This window comes from Pollachius pollachius (assembly GCF_949987615.1).
Source record: "Pollachius pollachius genome assembly, chromosome: 19".
Taxonomy (NCBI): domain Eukaryota; kingdom Metazoa; phylum Chordata; class Actinopteri; order Gadiformes; family Gadidae; genus Pollachius; species Pollachius pollachius.
In genome coordinates this window covers 14,965,333-14,985,239 of record NC_136952.1, presented here as the reverse complement: position 1 = coordinate 14,985,239, position 19,907 = coordinate 14,965,333, and the positions used below count along the sequence as shown (strand labels likewise).

The 19,907-nt window shown below is 44.1% G+C and overlaps 3 protein-coding genes across 6 annotated transcripts; 2 read left to right on the top strand and 1 right to left on the bottom strand.

Moving 5' to 3' along the window:
- The first annotated feature begins 619 nt into the window (after positions 1-619).
- On the top strand, positions 620-5,120 carry cdk5rap3 (CDK5 regulatory subunit associated protein 3). The gene is made up of 14 exons (XM_079757404.1): positions 620-750; positions 1,016-1,061; positions 1,162-1,293; positions 1,374-1,474; positions 1,899-1,947; positions 2,085-2,263; positions 2,453-2,589; positions 2,882-3,026; positions 3,235-3,342; positions 3,433-3,511; positions 3,640-3,728; positions 4,239-4,444; positions 4,625-4,796; positions 4,996-5,120. The coding sequence occupies exons 1-14, from the start codon at positions 745-747 to the stop codon at positions 5,059-5,061; spliced, it is 1,515 nt and encodes a 504-aa protein (XP_079613530.1). The 5' UTR covers positions 620-744; the 3' UTR covers positions 5,062-5,120.
- Positions 5,121-5,667: 547 nt separating this feature from the next.
- Positions 5,668-12,777, top strand: nfe2l1b (nfe2 like bZIP transcription factor 1b). Of its 3 annotated transcripts, none has more exons than XM_079757274.1 (6): positions 5,668-5,802; positions 6,863-7,705; positions 8,578-8,799; positions 9,142-9,192; positions 9,310-9,504; positions 9,804-12,777. In XM_079757274.1, the coding sequence occupies exons 2-6, from the start codon at positions 7,148-7,150 to the stop codon at positions 11,172-11,174; spliced, it is 2,397 nt and encodes a 798-aa protein (XP_079613400.1). In that variant the 5' UTR covers positions 5,668-5,802; positions 6,863-7,147; the 3' UTR covers positions 11,175-12,777. The 3 variants fall into 3 exon arrangements, with proteins under 3 accessions (XP_079613400.1, XP_079613398.1, XP_079613399.1); XM_079757272.1 differs by having other exon boundaries at positions 9,310-9,510; XM_079757273.1 differs by lacking the exon at positions 5,668-5,802 and adding an exon at positions 6,433-6,456 and having other exon boundaries at positions 9,310-9,510.
- Positions 12,778-15,551: 2,774 nt separating this feature from the next.
- Positions 15,552-19,707, bottom strand: cbx1b (chromobox homolog 1b (HP1 beta homolog Drosophila)). 2 transcript variants are annotated; one of them, XM_079756710.1, is made up of 6 exons: positions 19,553-19,707; positions 18,537-18,618; positions 18,037-18,217; positions 16,801-16,948; positions 16,398-16,492; positions 15,552-16,258 (listed from the first exon to the last, which is right to left on the bottom strand). In XM_079756710.1, the coding sequence occupies exons 2-6, from the start codon at positions 18,583-18,585 to the stop codon at positions 16,117-16,119; spliced, it is 615 nt and encodes a 204-aa protein (XP_079612836.1). In that variant the 5' UTR covers positions 18,586-18,618; positions 19,553-19,707; the 3' UTR covers positions 15,552-16,116. The 2 variants fall into 2 exon arrangements, with proteins under 2 accessions (XP_079612836.1, XP_079612837.1); XM_079756711.1 differs by lacking the exon at positions 18,537-18,618.
- Positions 19,708-19,907: the final 200 nt, after the last annotated feature.

Here is a 19,907-nt window from a genome sequence, read left to right as displayed (position 1 = left end):
CCCCGAGGCTGAGTGGCTACCTGATTTGCAAGTTTAGGTAAAAATCAAATCAGCTTAAATTGGGACACGTTTGAAGTGAGGCATACCAGTGTTTCAAATTATTTTAACGTTTGGAAACAGATGAAACGGACAAAAACTTGGAACTCCACCTGCATTCTCTCCTGGCTGAATGCGTCTGGGATTTTAAAAAGGTGAGTAATGGAGAAGCAGCAGAAATTCACATTGAGGACTTCAAAGCTGTAGCATTGAACTGTGACGGGACTGTACTTGACGAAGAAACATCAGGCATAATAAAAATAATAATAATGACAACAATAATAATAATTATCATCATAACAACGATGATAGCAAGACAACAAAATAATAATATTTGTATTATTATAATCTTTGATATTGTGATGAGCACATTAAGTTTAACATCATAATAATATGTGTTTTATGTGTTTTATGTGTTTTTGACATGATTATACTGCCGTCTAGCGGTAAAGTATCGCTTCAACACAGTCAAACAGGAACTAGTAGTGACCAATGAGACAAGACTCTCAGCATCGCAACGTATCATTGGATACTCTACGGTAAGAGGTTAACACCCCTTGCTCTTATTGGCTTCTGCTCGTCTAACGTGTCAAATCGTGTAAATAGTGTAAAGATCAAACCAGCTGTGGAGAATATACAGATACACCAGTGAAATCATTACAAAAATGCACCCTTAGAAAATCGGAATTACCTACAACTTAAGAAAAGATGGAGGTAAATGGAAACCTTTTATTTATTATTTTATTTTATTGTAAGATCTTCTAGCGTGGACACTTGCCAAGTAGCCTGATAGCTAACTGTCACACAGTGACAGAAATATAAAGTTTGATGCAAGTTTATTCTGCATTATTAAAAATAGTTAATAATTGCTTAAAATGAAATGTTGTCCAAAGCTGTTTTGATGCGCTGTTTGGATGATCCTCGTCATGTTTTATTATTTTTCTTGTAACGTTCATTACTTTTATTTTTACCCCCACAGAATATACAAAACATTCCTATCGACATACAAACCAGCAAGCTTGTGGGTGAGAATACACAACACTTAGTGTAACATGAAACAAACCCATATTTCACAATACTTTTTGTATGTGATAATAATGGGTAATTCTCATGCCCTGTCCACAGATTGGCTAGTCGATCGACGACATTGTAATCTGAAATGGCAAAGTTCAGTCATGGAGATTCGGAAGAAGATCAACACTGCCATCCAAGACATGCCAGAAAATGAAGAAATAAAGCATCTGCTTGCTGGCTCCTGTGGGTTTTTATTTGAATCCCATTTTTGATCAATGCCATCAATCAATTTGGAAGTCTAATTTTGCTATTTTCATTACTAGACATCCACTACTTCCACTGCATGAGGATTGTGGAGATACTGAAGGGAACAGAGGCTTCCTCCAAGAACATCTTTGGCAGATATTCTTCTCAAAGGATGAAGGTGAGCGGAATTCTCACACAATGCATGTCTGTATGTAGCCCCACATGTGACTCATCACACACAAGTGTTGAGCAAAACAATGACACACCTGGTAACTTTGTAGGTTGAAACATGTATTTAAAAAACGATGTAACATGCTGGGTTAGCCAAGGACATCCATGTGGATCTTGTGCCTATTGTCCAAGGTCTGTTACAAATCCCGAATTCTGAAAAACATATGGTTTGCAATCTACCTCATTTTTTGGAATGGGATCAATACTTGATCCAATAACATAATATATTATGGAATGTCGGGACAAATATCCATCTCAAACACAAGTCCATCTTTCTGTGAATGTGCCATGAGTATTACTAAGATTCACATGTCAGGTGAACTCTGGTTAATTCTGGATTCACTTTTATCCAAAATATTTTATTCTTTCAGGACTGGCAGGAAATCCTGTCCCTTTACGAGAAAGATAATGCCTACTTGGGTAAGGAACAAAACAGATACACACATTTACCTTATTACTACCCGCATCCGGGGCTGCTTCAAACCATCCATAGAATATGATCATTGTGTTGTTTGTGCTTCTACATGAACTGTTCCTCCCTTCTGCGTGTGTGTTAGCGGAGGTGGCCAGTCTGCTGAGCCGTAACGTTAGCTACGAGGGCCCTGCTCTGAGGAAGCAGGTGGCCAAGGCCCAGCAGCAGCAGCAGGACCTCACCCGGCGGGAGGTCGAGTGCCAGAGCTCCTCGGCCGACCTGCGGGAACGTTACTACGCAGCGTGCAAACAGTACGGCATCACGGTAAGCCCTGCGAGCATCTCCTCATTTAGGGCAGACACGGTTAAATGCATAGGGTTGCTATTCTGAAGCCACTGTTTTCACAATAGCTGGTTTTTAGTTGGATATAACAGTATTTTACTTTCCATATTTGTGGCTTTTCTGTGCTGATTTTGAATGGTACTGATGGGTTGGATTGGTACTCTCTGCCAGGGAGAGAATGTGGCTCGGGAGCTTCAAGCTCTGGTCAAAGACCTCCCCACAGTCCTGGAGGAAACAGGCAGAGATGCTTCCAGGCTGGAAGAGCACATCCAACTCTATACTGTTTTCACAAACTTTGTCTCAGATTGGTGAGTATGTGGTTATTTTCCAGAGGTACAAAAGGCATGTTATCAACTCTTTCCCTGGCAGGAGTAAATCTAAGGATCATCCCCACTTTATTAGGACTGGGAATGGCCACTGGACATGAAGGGCTACTGTCGACTTAAATGTTGTATTTTTAGTTACACAACAGATCATAACTGAATAACTGAAAATGATTTGATTCTTTTGACAAAAATCCACAATTAGAAAGAAAATTCTAAATGCTTTTCTTTCTTATATAAATGTGTATCTCTTGTTTTCCAATCTGCTTGTTCTCAGGTCTGAGCCAGTCCTGCCTTTACTTACGTTTGCCCAGAAGAAAGGTAACACAACGTTCTATGAGTGGAGGACCGGCCACGCTCCTGTGGTCGTGGATAAGCCTGGGATGGATGAGGCCCCGGCTGATACGGTCACCGAGGAAACGGTGAGTCGTAGGCCTCACAGCTTCTTTATTAACTTGGGACTGTAAAAATAAATTTCGCAGATGGAAGGGTGTGGCTTCCTAAGTAATGGCAGAATGTACCCTACTGTAAAACTGAAAGTAAATAACAAAACTGATCTAGAAAAACCTTAGCTAACCTTTAACCTTTATGTCCTGCAATGATCTCTATGACCACTATGACTCAAAATAGATTGACTGGGGTGACTTTGGCGGTGGAACAGAAACTCAGGAAGTGAATTTCGGTATCACGGCTGAGGATGGAGTGGACTGGGGAATAAGTTTGGACTCCGACTCAAAGGTCCGAAAACCGTTCTTTCAATGGAACAAAAAATATTTTAAGAAAACTGTTCAGTGAGATAATAATATGATATCTCTTCGCTCTATTCAGGACGATGAAGGTGGCATTGACTGGGGCGAAAGTGGAGAAGCGCCAATCGAAATTGAAGTTTTAGATGGCGGAACTGACTGTAAGTACTTTTTGTTTAGTTTTGTAAGGTCAAAATAAATATTTGTACTTAAAATTCTGTTCATTTTATGTAATGCATATACACCTTACTTGGTCTGACAGTCGGGGCTTATTTGTGGTCTTACCTAGGTCCAGAGGGTGTTGCAAGGGGAGAGGATGCCCTCACGATTCTGGAGAACCCTCAGTCAAGGAACCAGTTCATCGATGAACTCCTGGAGGTCATCATCAGTGTCCTTATGAATATAGCTTACACACATATTTACATAATGTGATAGATTTGACTTGGTGGGAAAGTCATTCAATTGCCTTAACAATTTGCATCGTTTCACAATTTATACTGAATTCAACAATGCCGTTGAGAATTCTATTATAAAGAACACATTCTGTATTCAATAGAAGTAGAACAAGGGCTTACAGATAGGAGCTTGTGAGAATTATATTGACTCATGAAGCCTAAATACAATTATCAATGCAATATTATATTAACACTGATTACAGACAAAGCACTTAACAAACAAAAATGGAATTAAAGCAATACATTTCAGTGAAACAATAGATTCAAGAAATATAAATATTGTTTCTAATTTACTTAAATCTTATGAATTACTGCCATAGCCCACCATTCACAACAGCTGTGACTGTATGGAAGTTGTCTTCATGGTACTTCATTTCAAACTCAATCCAAATGCATATCCAGATGACGAGTGTTTTGTGTTTGTTTTCCCCAGCTGGAGACCTTCCTGGCGCAGAGGCTGAGCGAAATGGGCGAGAACGCAGACGTGGTCGCCATGAGCCAATTCCAGCTGGCCCCAACCATCATCCAAGGCCAGACCCGGGACCACATCCAGGACCTGCAGGCAGTGGTGTCCGACCTCCTGAGGCGGCTGACCTCCCTCAGGATGCAGCACCTCTTCATGATTCTGGCTTCACCCAGGTCCGCTCCTTCAATATCCTACCGTTAGATGGATAGCAACACGTACACACACAAGTAATGTCTTGTCTGTTACTCAATGAATACGAAGAAGTGAGGCACCTATATTGTTACAATGACCAAGAAAAAGCTCTTTTCAAGGTGTTACTTTTTGTATTCAGTGGGATTCTGCATTTTCTCCAGGTATGTTGAGCGTGTGTCCGAGACACTGAGACAGAAGCTGAAGCAGGCGGACATTTTGGTTCTGAAACGAGCCTCGATGGCGGACAATAGGCAGAAAGCTCTGGAAGAACAGGCCAAGCTGGAACCCCGTATCGACCTGCTGGCAAAAACCACCCGTGAGCTTCAGAAACTGGTAAATTACCTTCATGCTTTCTTTATTAATGTCTGATTCATTAGTTTTTACTTTAAGTGATAATAACACTAAGTATTTTCATTTGAACATAATGAATTACATTTTTTAAATATACTTTACATAAATGTAACCTAAGCATGTTTATTCCTTAACATTTGCTTTCCTCATATTAACCATGTTTTGTCCAATCTTTTTACAGATTGAAGCAGACATTTCAAAGCGATACAACAACAGACCGGTAAACCTGATGGGGGTGAATGTGTAGTTTTCAGATGTCTCACTATCATGTCGTTTGGGAAATAAATGTTTTATTTAATCATTTCATCTTCAAGTCATTTGTTAATTTGGTGTGGTTTCATTATTTCTTTTCATATCACGTGATGGTGGAAAATGGTGTGCAGATGTCACAACTGGGATTATACATACGTTTAGTAAGTGATTACAAACACATCATATGTGCTTTTCAATTAATTATCTTATTAATTAATAATAAATAACAATATAGTAATTAATGGTAGCATGATAAATCCAGCATATGTATTATAGGTTAAAATACTCAAAATGCTGTATTACCAATTTGGTGGTGTTAAAGGAGAGAAATTAAGCGTTTTAGAAAGTTGTTGGGTGACCATCTGGTTAATGTATTCTATAGTTATCACCGCAAAATAAACCAGCAGAAGTCTATTGACTGAACAACCTGATATTGTTTTATTCAACTGTTGGAAAATCCCTCTAGTTATTATTATCAGCCAGAGCCGGGTGATGGAGCTTGGCACTAGAATGTTCTACGCATGCTCTTTGACAGCGTGTTTAGTGTCAAGCGGCGCTCCGAAGCTAGGCTAGCGAGCTAGCCATTTTGCAAGTCATGGTGGGCCAATCAATGTGGAAAGGTAGGATAACATTGTGTTAAGCTGTTATCTCGAGCTTTTTGTGGTCCAGGAATTTGTTGACGATCTCGAAAGGTGGGTATACGTGTGGGCAAGATAACAAAGTCGCAAGCTCGTTCGTAAGTATACATTTAATGGGTTGTCAATGCGCAAACATAAAAAGCTTCTTTCAATGATGGGCTGCATGGCTATAGACAGTTTACTTGTTATTGACCAGGCCTATCATAATGACAGTTTGATGTCATGTAGCGACGTATAACCTCTTTGTGTATGAAATACACAATTAAATAAACATGCATTTTTGCATGTCAGGCTCACTAATAACATTTGTGTTTAGTCTTCAATAGTTTAGCACATAGCATTTTCTTACACTCGATGACCCTCCTCCGCCTCGTTCGTATTGGTAGAACCGTCCCGGAGTGACGTGTCGGTAACGTGTTCTCGTTCTGCGACTGGATTGCTAATCTGTCATTTATTTTTTCACCACTTGTTGCTAGGGAGATTGTTTGATGCTAGCTACAGCGGAAGTAGATAATGAAAATCGCAAGAAGCACACACCTTTTTCAAAACAAACCCCATTCCAAGTTAATTGATGGCCACTGCCAGACATTGCATCGGTCGTTGTTAATGTGATAAATAATAAAGCACTTCTATAGAAATGCAATGTGGTGGTAGTTTATATTTTAGCTAGCTAATGTGAATAGGACACAGATAGGCGCAGCTGTGCACCGGGAGGGAGGAACCCTCCCTGCGATAGGTGGTTGTCGTTTATAGTGAGTATCCGAGGCTCCCACGTTCACCTTCAGCAGCACCAAATACAGATAGCCGTCCTATCTAGGGCGGGGTGATTCTCGCCATCCTTTCATCTCTTAAATGTATATATTACTTGGAAAGATAAATGTTCGAGATTAAAAGAGCGCTGCGGTTTTCTCTTCTCGCCATGGGAGGATGCAACATTTCAGAGATGCTAGCAAGTCGCTTACGTTACTTACATTATTATTATTTTTTAAATAGCATGTGGGTAATGCAAGTGTAATTAACTGTTAGCTACGAATATATTGTGGTGCAATCTATAGCAATTTTTATTCCATAACATCACAGTTGTGTTAAATGATATGTTGGCTAAATGTGGAAAATTTATGTTAGACTAATATATGTACTCTGTTTCACTTTCCTTAGGTATAAAATGATGAAGACCTTATGAAGAACAAAGCCTTCTCTGCCTGTTGGACACTTATTGCAGGGGACATATCCTTCTGGAACCTATTCACTTTCCAAACTCATTTCAGCTGGCACACAAAAGCTGTAGACCCTCTGTCACGCAGAAAAGTCCAAAACCATTATTATTTTTTTCTTCTTCTTGGTTTTAATACTGCACTTTGAAGTACAGAAATTACTATTTTGAAGTGGCCCCGTTTTTTGTTTTTTTATTTTTAATTTCACCCTTTGTTCCTTTGTAAAGAAATGCTTTACTTGAAAAAGTACTTCACAGAGGGCCTGATTCAGTTCACCATCCTTCTGAGTCTCATTGGGGTGCGTGTGGACGTTGACTCCTACCTGAGCAACCAGCTTCCCCCTCTGAGGGAGATCATCCTGGGCCCCACGTCCGCCTACACCCAGACCCAGTTCCACAACCTGCGCAACACGCTGGACGGCTATGGCATCCACCCAAAGAGTGTGGACCTGGACCAGTTCTTCACCACCCGCCGGCTACTGAACCAGGTGCGCCAGCTGGACCGCCTCTCTGTGCCCAGCACCGAGCTCAACGCCTGGCTCGTGCACCGCGACCAAGAGACTGTGGTATCCGCCGCCAGCCAGTCGAGCCCCAGTATCACCCTGGACAATGGGGCCGGCCTGGAGGACCTGAGCAGCCCTGACGTTACCCCGGCCATGAGGGGAGGAGGTGGGGCACCTGAATCCACTTACAACCCCATCGCAGCGAACAGCAGTCTGGGGGCCGTGGCCCCTGAGCACTCCCAGGAACAGGGCACCCGGGACGGCAACGATGACCTCACAAAAGAGGTACAGCCACGCCACACCTTTTATCTTAACACAAGGGAGGAAGAGGCTTCATGTAAAGCAGCATCATTCGATGAATCCCTGGGAGGAGGGATGAATCACTGTTGAGGGTTTATTCAAATGTTAAGGGTCGTTTTCAGCCACACCAAAGGATATAATAATATGTATATCATTTGGTGTGGCATTTACATTTGATGTGCAATAGGAGTGGGATTCTTCTTATTATATTACAAGATGAGAGAGTAGCTCTTAAGCTTTTCAGACAGCTAGCTGGGTAGTCTTGTTCATTGATGAAGGTTTTACTCTTTAAAATAGTGATTATTGATTTGGTCCCACTGATTGTTTGATTAATTATGCCATGGCTAGGACAATTCTTAGTTGCCACTGTGCAATATAAATTATATCAAATTTGTTAGCATCTATTTCTGGAGTATTCAATGTCTATTAATTTGTTCCTCAATGCTCCCAGCTTTGCCTTATTAATGCAGTGCAGTTGTGGCCCACTCTGAAGACATACAGACTTGTAGTGTACTCGAGCCCCATTTTGGTCACATGATTGACACTGTAGCTAAGAGATTCAGCTATGGTTGCATCAGCTGACCAATAGGCCTGTTACATGAGCTGTTCGACTAATTTGTAAAAGTTGCGCTTTGTAATGGAACCTTTATAAGTAAGTCATTTTCCATTTGTATGGAGTACATCATGTGATCGAGATGAGTGTTAATGTGCAGGCCTGTAACACCATGATATGAGTCTTCATTAACCTTAGTTTATCGACCAGTAGTTGAGTCCCAATGGCAAATAGGAAGCCGCCTGTGTTGTCCGTGTCTACAATAGTTTGACGTGGTGGCGTCCTGTGTTCTGTCTTTTCATAGGACATTGATTTGATTGACATCCTGTGGAGGCAGGACATTGACCTTGGTGCAGGTCGAGAAGTGTTTAACTACAGCCATCGGCAGAAAGACAGTGAGGAGGAGAAGCCCCGCCCCGAGGAGAGCAAAGAAGGGCGTGAGGCCGAGGAGAGCTGGAGGAATGGGGTGAACCTGCAGGAGGCCTCGCCCGTGGACGGGGAGACCGGGGAGAGCATCCCCGAGCAGGTTGGTCTCTGAACAGGACCCCGGCATGATGCAGATGGGTGTGGTGGTGGTGGAGGTTGAGTGGTATTAAGGAAATGAGGGGGGTTGATGGATTATAGGTTCACCAGTGGATTTGAAACATTGCCCAGTGTCACAAAACTAGGTGAAGGTGCACCTTTATCTGCTCACTGGTGCTGAACAGATCCTATGACAACACCACCTGCATACTTATTGCTATTGGTATATTAGCTCCTTTTTCTCTCGATGAACCATCTAAATTAATCTTAAATATACGACGGTTCATCCTACATCCTCCTCTGTTGTCTCCGCTGCCGTGGTTCACAGACATCCTTGCCTTTTCAGGAATGTCTGAGGCTGTTGGAAGCCACCTTCCCTTTCGGAGAGGAGTCTGAAGTAAACAATACAAACCATAATCCACCACATGCACATTATCCTATTAACGCATTTAACGTGTGGTTTTTGTGTGGCAGAAGACGCACAACATCACACAATATTGCTTTGTGTTGGTAGTTTCCCGCACCGGTTGTCGCCCCAGAGATCGGGACAGCCAATGAAGAGGCTCCCTCCACGTCACAGGGTTTGCCCCTGGCTCCTCCCCTGGCCCCTCCCCTGGCCCCTCCCCTAGCTCCTCCCCTGCCCCATGCTGAGCCACAGCTGGACCTTGAGCAGCAGTGGCAGGACATCATGGCCATCATGGAGCTCCAGGTATTGGTCTGTTCTTTTTGGTTTTTACATTTTTGGGTTCATCCATCTGGATTAACTGATATATTCCTCTGTCCTAATTAGCATAGGCGATCTGACTAATTGCAACATAAAATGCCACCGCTGTCGGGAGACGAATGATTTAGAAAACTGTTAACAATCTTTGCGCATCAAAACATTTGTCATGGTGCTGTACCTGACATTTTGTTGTAGAAAGCAAAACGTCTAGCTAGCTGTGTTCGGGTTTTTTAGGTGAGTGTACGCTCATACATGTCCCCTGACAAAACCTTTTTTTTATTCAGGCAATGGAGGTGAACAGCAACTCGGTGGACACCAGCCCCAGCAGCTCCAGCAGCCCTGAGGCAGCTGCCTCAGAGCCCACCCCGATGGCAACCTTCGGCCCGTCCTCTCGCTCCACCTTGATAAACCAGGATGTGAGCCTTCACCAGGCCTCTCTGCCCAGCTGCAGCCAGGACTTCCCCCCGCTCTTCACCCCCCAGCTGGACGCGACCAGCAGCGCCCCGAGGCCCACCATGCTCCGGCTGTCCTCCAGCAACTCATCCAACATCAACTCCTCCTTCGGAGCCACCAACCTCACTGGACTCTTTCTCCCGCCTCTTATAAACGGCACTAATAACGTCACTTCCACCCCCGTGCTGCCTGATCCGTTCAGCACTCTACTAGAAGACTCCATGCTGGATGAGATCAGCCTGCTAGATCTCGCCATGGAAGAGGGCTTCAGCCAGGCCCAGACCTCCCAGCTCGAGGACGAGCTGGACTCTGATTCGGGTCTGTCCCTGGACTCTAGCCACAGCCCGGCGTCGCCAAGCAGCTCGGAGACCTCCTGCTCCTCCGCCGCCTCCTCCTCCTCTACTTCGGCCACCTTCTCAGAGGAGGGGGCTGTGGGCTACAGCACGGACTCCGAGGCCGCCGCCGCCGAGACGGACGAGGGGGCCGTCGGGGGATACCAGCCCGGCTACAGCAAGCTCTGCCGAATGAGCTACCAGGAGTTCCAAGGCCTGCCGCAGCTCGACAACATCAGCCACAATCACACCTACAACCTGCCGCTCTCCTCGCCGTTCTCCGACCACCCCGAGCTGCCCTTTTCCACCGGCAAGAAGACGGTCCGGGACAAGCAGAGCGGCAAGATGCAGCCGCCTCAGGACCTGCTCGACAAGCAGTCCAGCCGGGACGAGCGGCGAGCGCGGGCCATGAAGATCCCCTTCTCCAACGAGAAGATCATCAACCTGCCCGTGGAGGAGTTCAACGAGCTCATAGCCAAGCACCACCTGAGCGAGGCGCAGCTGGCGCTCATCCGCGACATCCGCCGGCGCGGCAAGAACAAGATGGCGGCCCAGAACTGCCGCAAGCGCAAGCTGGACACCATCCTGAACCTGGAGCAGGGTGTGCACGACCTGCGGCGCGACAAGGCGCGGCTGCAGAAGGAGCAGATGGAGTGCGTCAGCTCCCTCCGGCAGATGAAGCAGAAGATGCAGAGCCTCTCCCAGGTGGTGTTTGCCCAGCTGCGAGACGAGGAGGGCCGGCCCTACCCCCCCAGCGAGTACTCCCTGCAGTACGGCGCCGACGGCAGCGTGCTCATCATGCCGCGCAGCATCGCCGCCGCCCAGCCCAACCGGAAGCCCGAGAAAAAACAAAAGGACAAGAAAAAGTGAGCTTGTGGACACTGCTTTTTTTTCTTTCACTTTGCTAAAACCAATAGGAAAGATTTCTGCAGACGCGGGACGGTTCTTTATTTCTTTGAGGAGATTCTGGCGAGAAGGAAGAAGATAAAACAGCATTGTCGGCTACTCTCCCAGCGTTAGTTGTTTCCCACGTTTCTCTTTGTTCCTGCTTTCTTCCCGGAAACCACTTTGAAGCAGAAGTTCTTTACTTGACTACTGATGTATAATTAGTTTGGTTTGAGGGAAAAGGAACAAACAAGGATGAGAAGGGTATGAAAGGACCTAACCGAGTGACTGGAAGATTCGATTTGCTCTCAACCTTTTGCCACCAAAACCACAGAATGGGACAGACGTGCCATCATGCAGAACGAGAACGAAAGGACTTGTCTCAAGGAAACAGAAGGTTGGAACGGAACACGGCCACCAAGGATCGATGGATGGATGAGTATCTATGCATCATACAGGTGCATACCAACTGGTTTCCGCTGGTTTTTCAATCACTGAAGCTTGCCAGCTCCAAATGCCCGGGCCAAGAAAGGCTAAAGAATGTTTTAGATACCAAAGGCTAAAGAAGGTCCATATTTTGGATGAAATCACTATCTACACCGTTACTAATCAAAGGTTACAAGGTGCACCTCACCTGCTCTCTCTAGACAATAACCTCACTAATTCAATGGGTTTGTATGGCAGATATTCTGGACTGGACGGTTTTGGTTTGGTTATGCATAGAGGTGGGATACTGCTGGCGGAAATCGAAGAGGTGGAGCATGTGTTACTGGGCTGGCCAAAGACCAGGGAGAAGGAGGCGAGTTTGGTGACAGGAGGTGGACCTTTTGGGGCGGAGGCACACTGCATTGGGAAATGTTTCAGATTCCAAATACTTATACATAGCACTGTACTTTGTCCTTTTAAAGGCTTGGCTTTATGCATTTTGCAGTGACTCCCTTGCCTTTTGTCCTCCACTGCAGGTTGTGAGGTGGGAGCTGCAGTCAGCAATGGCTCTTGCATTATGTTCATAATCTGTAGTATAAGCAAGGTTGTAGGTCTAGCATCATCATCTCTATCGACAAAAAAATTAAAAACAGTCCACTACCCCTCCTGTTGAATTGGACACTGTCTGGCCTTTAAGGAGTGTGTTTTAGGAGTGCGTATGTTACCAGAACTAATTTTACCAGAAAGGACTTGGATTGGCTTTCAATGACGATTGTGCTTAATGCATATCAATAACACACAGTTTTGGGTAACTTGTTTTGTCATTTGCTTAATTTGTTTGAAGTAAATTAATCAAAATGAGCCAAGTTTTTTTTTGGCATTTTCCTGTTCAGTTTCAAAGGCAACTAGATTAGTTTACCTTCTTCTGAAAGGTACACTGCTGTTGCAAATAAATTGGTTATTTTTAGTGGTGCAACGGTTCACCCTCACGGTTCGGGACGCAAGTGATCCGTGGATCAGCTGATAAAAAAAAGAAGTTGTGCATTCACGTGATCAGCGCAGGACAATTCCGGTATTTACAACATCAAGTATCGTAGCGAAATACAGTTTCTGTCGTGTTTTATTTGGCGTTCCGTAAATCTCATTGAAACGGAAACCGGAAGCGGAAATGTTTATGTTTGGTTGTAGTCTTTTCGCTCGGTTCTCCGTATCAACAGTAGGGCTAGAACCGAGCGAAAAGACTACAACCAACCCCCCTTGCAATGAGCAATGAGTCTTCCAACAGAAATCAATGGATTTACAAAATGCCAAATAAAACACGACAGAAACTGTATTTCGCTACCATACTTGATGAAAAAAAAAAAAGAAGATGAGGATGTCTGCATTGCCTGGGGAGAGTGTAGACTCTAAACTCTCCCCAGGCAATGCAGACATCCTGAATGTAAAGTTGTAAATCCAGGGTTTGGGATTATTTACTATCAATGTTAAAAAGAAGAAGGAATAATGCCTCAGATTGCAATTTTTTAAAATATTGACTATGCTTAAAGGAAGCAGGATTATTACCTAATTTTTCACTTTATTTTGTTTTTACACATTTGAAGATTTTATTTAAAGTCACATTTGTCTTGTTATCTTTTTAGTTGTTTTTGATGCGAAAATGATCCGACCCGTGACTCAAAAACTGTGACACGATCCGAACCGTGAGTTTTGTGATCCGTTGCACCTCTATTTTGTTGCTGACAACATACCCCCTAACTTATTTATTTATGAGATAGCTAAAGAAAGAGACAAATGTTTGTAGTGGACACTTTATTTTGAATGCCTTTTATTTGACAAGGTCATATCTTGACCTTAAGGTTTTGAGAATTTAACCGTGCTCTCAAAGCAAAAGTGCTATTATTTGTATTTTTGAATGGAGTCTGTCAGTTCTTGTTCGTTACCCCATATAAAACGGCAGTTGTTACAATTTAACATACATGGCTGAAAATGGCAATTTACAGCAATGAAAGATGGGGGGGGGGGAAATGTATTGAAGGGAGATAATGTTGGCAGCACTAATTCAATATGGTATCAAGGCAGTTTGTCGTTTCACTCCAACACAAATATTGAGTTACTTAGTATCTTAGCGCACTGCTTCAGTCCGTCTTGTTTGTCTGTAAATATTTCCATGTTTGTGTTTGTCAGACCTTTCCGTAGTCTCATGTCTTCATGTCCCTCCGACCCCCCCGGTTTGAGTTTGGATGTAGTTTCTCTCCTTGTTTTACTTAAAAAAATGTTTGCTGGCAATCTGGGATTATTTTTATTGATTTAATAAAGTGTTTTTATTTTCAACCGTGACTTTGCTTCAGTCTCAGTAATGTTCATAATTGAACTGTTAACATGAATTCCGTTGTAATCTCAATTGTCAACAAGATTGTGATATACTGCTAAATAATTGCTTAGGAATATCTCTATTTCCTGGAGGACTTTTAAAGGGGACATATTATGAAAACAACATTTTTCCTGGGATTTGGGGTGTTGTTTTGGGTCTCTGGTGCTCCCACAGGCATGCAAACTTCGAAAAAAGTATGTCGCCTACATTTACCAAACGAGGGAGTCAGTTTCGGCGCCCCCTCCTACGTAGGAAGGGGCACATTGGAATATTACCTCCCACTTCCCCGACCCTCTCCAGTCAGAGCATAGCTACGATTTTGTGGACCAGTGGACGAGCAGCTCCGGCGGGGGGAGCTTGGCGTCTCTGTAGGAGGAGACATGGAGGAGAAAGGGATTGTACTCCCGGATTGTACTGCTGGACTGCCACCGAGCTCCCCCCTTCGGACTGCCGCAGAAGCTTCGGCAGCAGTCCGGCAGCAGGGTGTACTCCGGGAGCTGAACTGCCGCCAAAGCGGCAGCTCCGTTGGGTGTACTGCCGCCGAAGCTTCGGCAGCAGTCCGGCAGCTCCGGCGGGGGGAGCTCGGGGGCAGTCCGGCAGCTCAGCTCCCGGAGTACAATCCCTTCTCCTCCATGTCTCGGTTCAATATGGACTTCAGAGAGTCAAGGCCATATTCCTTTACCCCAGTTCTTCTCAACCATGGCCGAGATAACCCCCACTACGAGTCTTTACTTGTTGTGGACGTCAGACGCAGTCTTTATGATTCATAATATCATCTAAGGCGCAAGCTTTTGGCCGTGATATTGGATATATTATATAAATACCTATGTATTATATATTATTTTTATTATGTTATATTATATAGATATAGAGCTCCAGGAGTCCGCAAATGGCAACAATCACTTTTCCATGCTGTTGTTCACTCTGACAGCTCATTGGTCAATGGGCAGCAGCTCATTTGCATTAAAGCTATAGACACCAGAAACAGCGCATTCTGAAGGGACTGAAACACGGGAATAGCGGTAGGCAAGATTTTTTTTCCTGAAAGCTATTTCCAGCAAACAGCTTCAAAAACATGTTTTCTGGAACTCATATACTAAGTTTACTTGTTGGCAAAACACCATTATATGTCTCCTTTAAACTATTCAAATGGGTACCAGCTCAGTCCTCAATTGGCTGCAACACAGATGTGTTTATTATTGGAGCACCAATCGGGTGCTGGATGGGCGGGCGGCTGTGAGCCTTGTGTCCTAAAGCATTGTTTATATTATAAACCAGTAGGAATTCTGGTTGTCATAACCAACTGACAACCTCCCCTGAAAGTCCCAAAAATGTAAATTATTTCCCTCAATAGCTTTTTCCACAGTAACATTATTAACCTTTTCAATAAAAATGGCCAATTTGTAAGGTCAATCCTACATGTTTAGCTGTACTACTGGGATCCAAACCTAGCACTTTTTATCTGGGAGTCTGTAAAACTCTGGCCACCACGCTATCCTTCCCCTCAATCACACTCAGAAAGCCAGCATTGTCCTCAAAGCAACAGAATGAGATGAGCATTGTAACAAAATGTGGTTTATTCTCCAAAACAGACAAGCTAGACATCACTATTAAAATACCACAATAACTAAGAGCACTAATGAGCCAAGTACATGGAATCTTTTTTGGATATGTTACACAAACACAAAGTAAACGAAAACTAAGAACAAAAGTGAACTCAGGGAAACAGGATGTCAGTCGTCTTTAAAAGGCATCAAAAACTATTTTATTTCAAAAGTATTTACTGTGATGAAGATAAGGCATAAATCTTCACGGTACCATGATAGCAAAATAGCGAAAAAGGCATGTAGCACTGGCGTAGCACATACGTCAAAAAACATCTGTCCAATTTGAATGGGGATGAGGCAAGGTCATATGAGATGTAATACTGTGAAAATGTACATAGCTTGTGATTTGTGTATGCTCGATGTCAACCTATGGAATATATAAACGTTGATCATATCCAAAGGGAATCAGATGAGGGACGCCATGCCAGAAGAGATGCATGAAGTCCGATGTGGTCTGCTTTAAACTCTTGTTGAAACTACCATTTCTTTATCTTTATTCGTTCTCCACGATTCCACTTCCTCCTCAGATCTTGTCCTCCTTCTTCTCCTCCTCGGTGGGGTAGGAGTGCCAGGTGAGCCGCTCCTCGTAGAACGAGATGACCACCTGGGGGCACTTGACGTTCGCCTCCTTGGCTGGGACTAGGTCGGCCTCGTCTGAATTTTTCCTGGGAAAAAAGGAAAAGTTGTTATTGGTTTGGGTTATTAAGGTTCCAGGGTGGATCTGGTGGGGTTGTTCTTTTTAGGATTTTTCAGATTCCAGGGCCGGGTCTGATGATAACAAGTAACGAAAGCGAGGCTACACACCATTTCATGAGGAACATGAGCTCTCCCGTGGAATCTGTAGCGCCGATGATCCTCTCTGGGTCCAGGGCACGTGCGAAGCCCCTCAGTTTCTCCGTCTACAAGCGACACAAATGTTGCAGCAAACTTCCAATAACATGGCGCTAAGTGATTAAGAAAAAGGCCTCATGGCCTTCCAATCATTAATTTCATTATCTTCCAACCAGCGGTTGATTGTACACAAGTTCACACTGGTTCTAAAATACTTGAGACAAAGGAAATGCATCAATAATGCATACACAGAAAACTGCAGACATGTAGTCTAGTCTGTCTCTCGGTACCGACACCGATACCGAACGCCTGTCTTCGTAAGACGTACAGCGGGCCAATAAGTTACGGACCGGAACCGGGTGGGGATCGGACTCACGTCTTCCTTTCTCTTCTTGGACTTGCCGTCTTCGCCCTCGCCCTCCATCTTTCTCTTGACCTCGTGGGCCGATTTCTGAGACTGCAGGAACTCTGCAATAAGGTCTGGGCAGTCCAAGTTGTCATCCGGTTCCCACGTGTTGTCGTCGCTGTGAAACCGTAAAGAATATAGGGTTTGAATAGAATCTGGAATATTTCGTTATTATTTTCAAGAGAACATAAAATGAGCCATTCATGAGGTCAACAAACTACAGGTACTTCAGTATCAACATTTCACCACCACCCACAATGGATAATGTGTTCGCTCATTGTGATTGGCTGACACATAATACCATCAAAGGTTTTGATCAGCTGTAGGTCTATGTCCCTCACCGTGAAAGTGACAAACAACATTGTGTTTGGGCCACCTGGGGTTTGATTTGGTGTTTAGTTCTTCTACTTTGGTCTAGTTTTAGTGGTTCAAAATGTTCCCACTGTAAGATTTTCATTCCTGCTTTCCACATTAATACATTTCTGCAACAAATCTGTGATCGAGGTTGGCTTTTGAATAGCTAGCTTGTGAAATATTTCTTCAAACCTGCCCTTTGCAACTATTTCACTGCAGCACTTTTGTTTTGACTAATTTGAGCCACTAAAAATAACGGCTCAATCAACTCAAGGATTTATTTTCTCTCTAAAATCAATTGATTCTGAGGCAAAGGCATCCCAATAAAGACAAGCTATGGCTGCATAGAACAGTCACATAATGCAGGTTGAATAAATATATATTTTTAATTATTTGGGTTATTTGGGTTAACTCTGTGTGTTGAGGAAAGATGACAAAGGGTTGTGGGTGTGGCTTGACCTCTCTCTCATGACAGTGAGGGTCCAAAACAGTGATCAATGTCTCCATGAATGACCTTGACATGTTACCAAACCAGTAATGCACCAACAGTGGTATTTGATACGGGCCCTACAGCATGTTCCATATCAGGCCAACATCTGATACTGTCTGATGTCTGAGAATCTTTCCAGTATGAACATCTGATACACCAACATGCTTATCCAGTGCACAACGTACTGGATGATTGAAAATCAGCCTGACTTCTGACACAAGGATGTGCGATGTCCAACCAGGAGACTATTCATCTTCCAAACTAAACGGAGTGATGGCTTAGTCAAAGCAATGCGCTGACACCCAAGAGTCAGACATTGGATAATAAGAAAGTAATAGGTGATACACATCGTCCCAACTCACTCTGAGAAGCCTTTCCATTTGAGCAGGTACTCCACCCGCCCCTTCACCACGCGCCGGTTCAGCACCTTCTCCACCACATACTCTTCCTCTTCCTCCTCTTCCTCAGGCACGTCATCCGCCTTCTTCTCCTTCTTCTCGACGACCGATGTCATCTTGCTCTCTGTCGGGACTGGCGGGGCGGCTGGGAGTGAGGAAGCGAGCGGCACAGGTCATTCCCCCCTCGATTGAGGGCCAAGGCCCTACGGCTTCAACTAGACACTGCTACTGCTTCCCGGTGTTGGCACCCATCACTGAAGGGCCTTGAATGGCGTCCTTTGGCTGGAGTAAGGACTTAACTAGTAGCATCAATAGATGGGACATCATCACAACACTGGGCGCTTGTGACTAACGGGCCACCAACAGTTACAGGGGGACAGTGCGACTAAACAAACAAGACTCTTTGAATACTTAAAAAAAACTTTAAAAATAAGTTATTTATAGAAAATAATGATTTATAAAACCTTCTGTAAGAGTGGGGCCATCATTAGAGGGTTCGGTAGTCTCGCTCATATCAGGTAGACCTTTGGACCAGGTTCCTGGTTCCTGGTCAACGTCAAGATTGTGGCATGATGGAAGCAATGGGACATCGTAGAGAGGAGAAAACAGCATTGGAAAGAGTGGGATTTATTGCAAAGATACATGGCTGACATTTTGAAGACGATGCAGAGAAGCAATTGTCAACCGTTGTGATCCTACTGGTTCCGTACGTCTACAAGGAGTTGGTACGACATTGTTATATATGGCACTTCTTATCTGCATTGTCAACAAGCGATACCCTATTTTTATTGGTGCACTCGGTGGATTGGGTTTGCGCGGTTTTCAAGAAAAGTTAGGGTAGGTAGCTGAAGATTTGAAGTGCTTTGGAAGGGAGGGACAACTGAGGATATTCCAATTGAGTTATGCACATTTGTCTTCGTTCAAACTTTCGTTCAATCTAGCAAGAATTAAATAAAATGTGTAGGCTAGAGCACCATGCAAATGGCATGATTAATGCCATATTCTTCTTGTAAAAACAGCATGATTGACTGCTACATTGGACGCTTACAGCACCTTCGCAGCGAGAATTGCATAAAAAAAAAACACATTAGATAATCAGTAACCTCGCTCCATCCACTTATAACTTATTAATTAGTCAAACGTTTAAGTAAAATCCATATCCCTAAGGTCTACGGCTCTGGTGCTTGGCTGCCGTCTCGCACACGAGTGGAGAAGAGCCCACGACAAAGCCCCGGGAAGGGGACAGCGTGAGGCTCCATGTTGCCGCGGCGGAGCCGACCAGGATCCACGGAGCTCGGTCCCCTGCACAGCAGCTATTAAAACGCATCGCTTATCAATAAAACGCGATGTTGGTGCGGAAGCACGACGCAGATGACCACATCTCGATGCTTTGGACTCATGCACACGTTAACGTTGACGTTAGCCTTACAAGAAACAACACATGTTTAGGGGGAGGGGAGAGAGATAGGATGAAACTCACCCAAGCTACGTCTTTACAGTTTAAAATTGTGGAGCAACCCAACCGCAAAGAAAATCCTCTTCCGTGTCCCGGTTATGGTATTGTTTTGTTAACGATTGTATGATTATTGATGGTGAATAGCTTGCTAGAGCTAAGGGCTTCGTTTCCGCCCCCTTCGTCTGGTATAATCTCACACGAGAAAAAAAACACACACACCAGCCCCCTTGAGTTGATCTGTGCGCCGATTCTCACAACATAAACTGGACGGATTGCCTGATGGAGCCCAGAGAGCAACAGGGCTGGAGAAACAGACACTATATAGATCTGTCACAGCGATATAAGTGAAAGGTGAAATAGAGAAGCTGAATGGAATTGG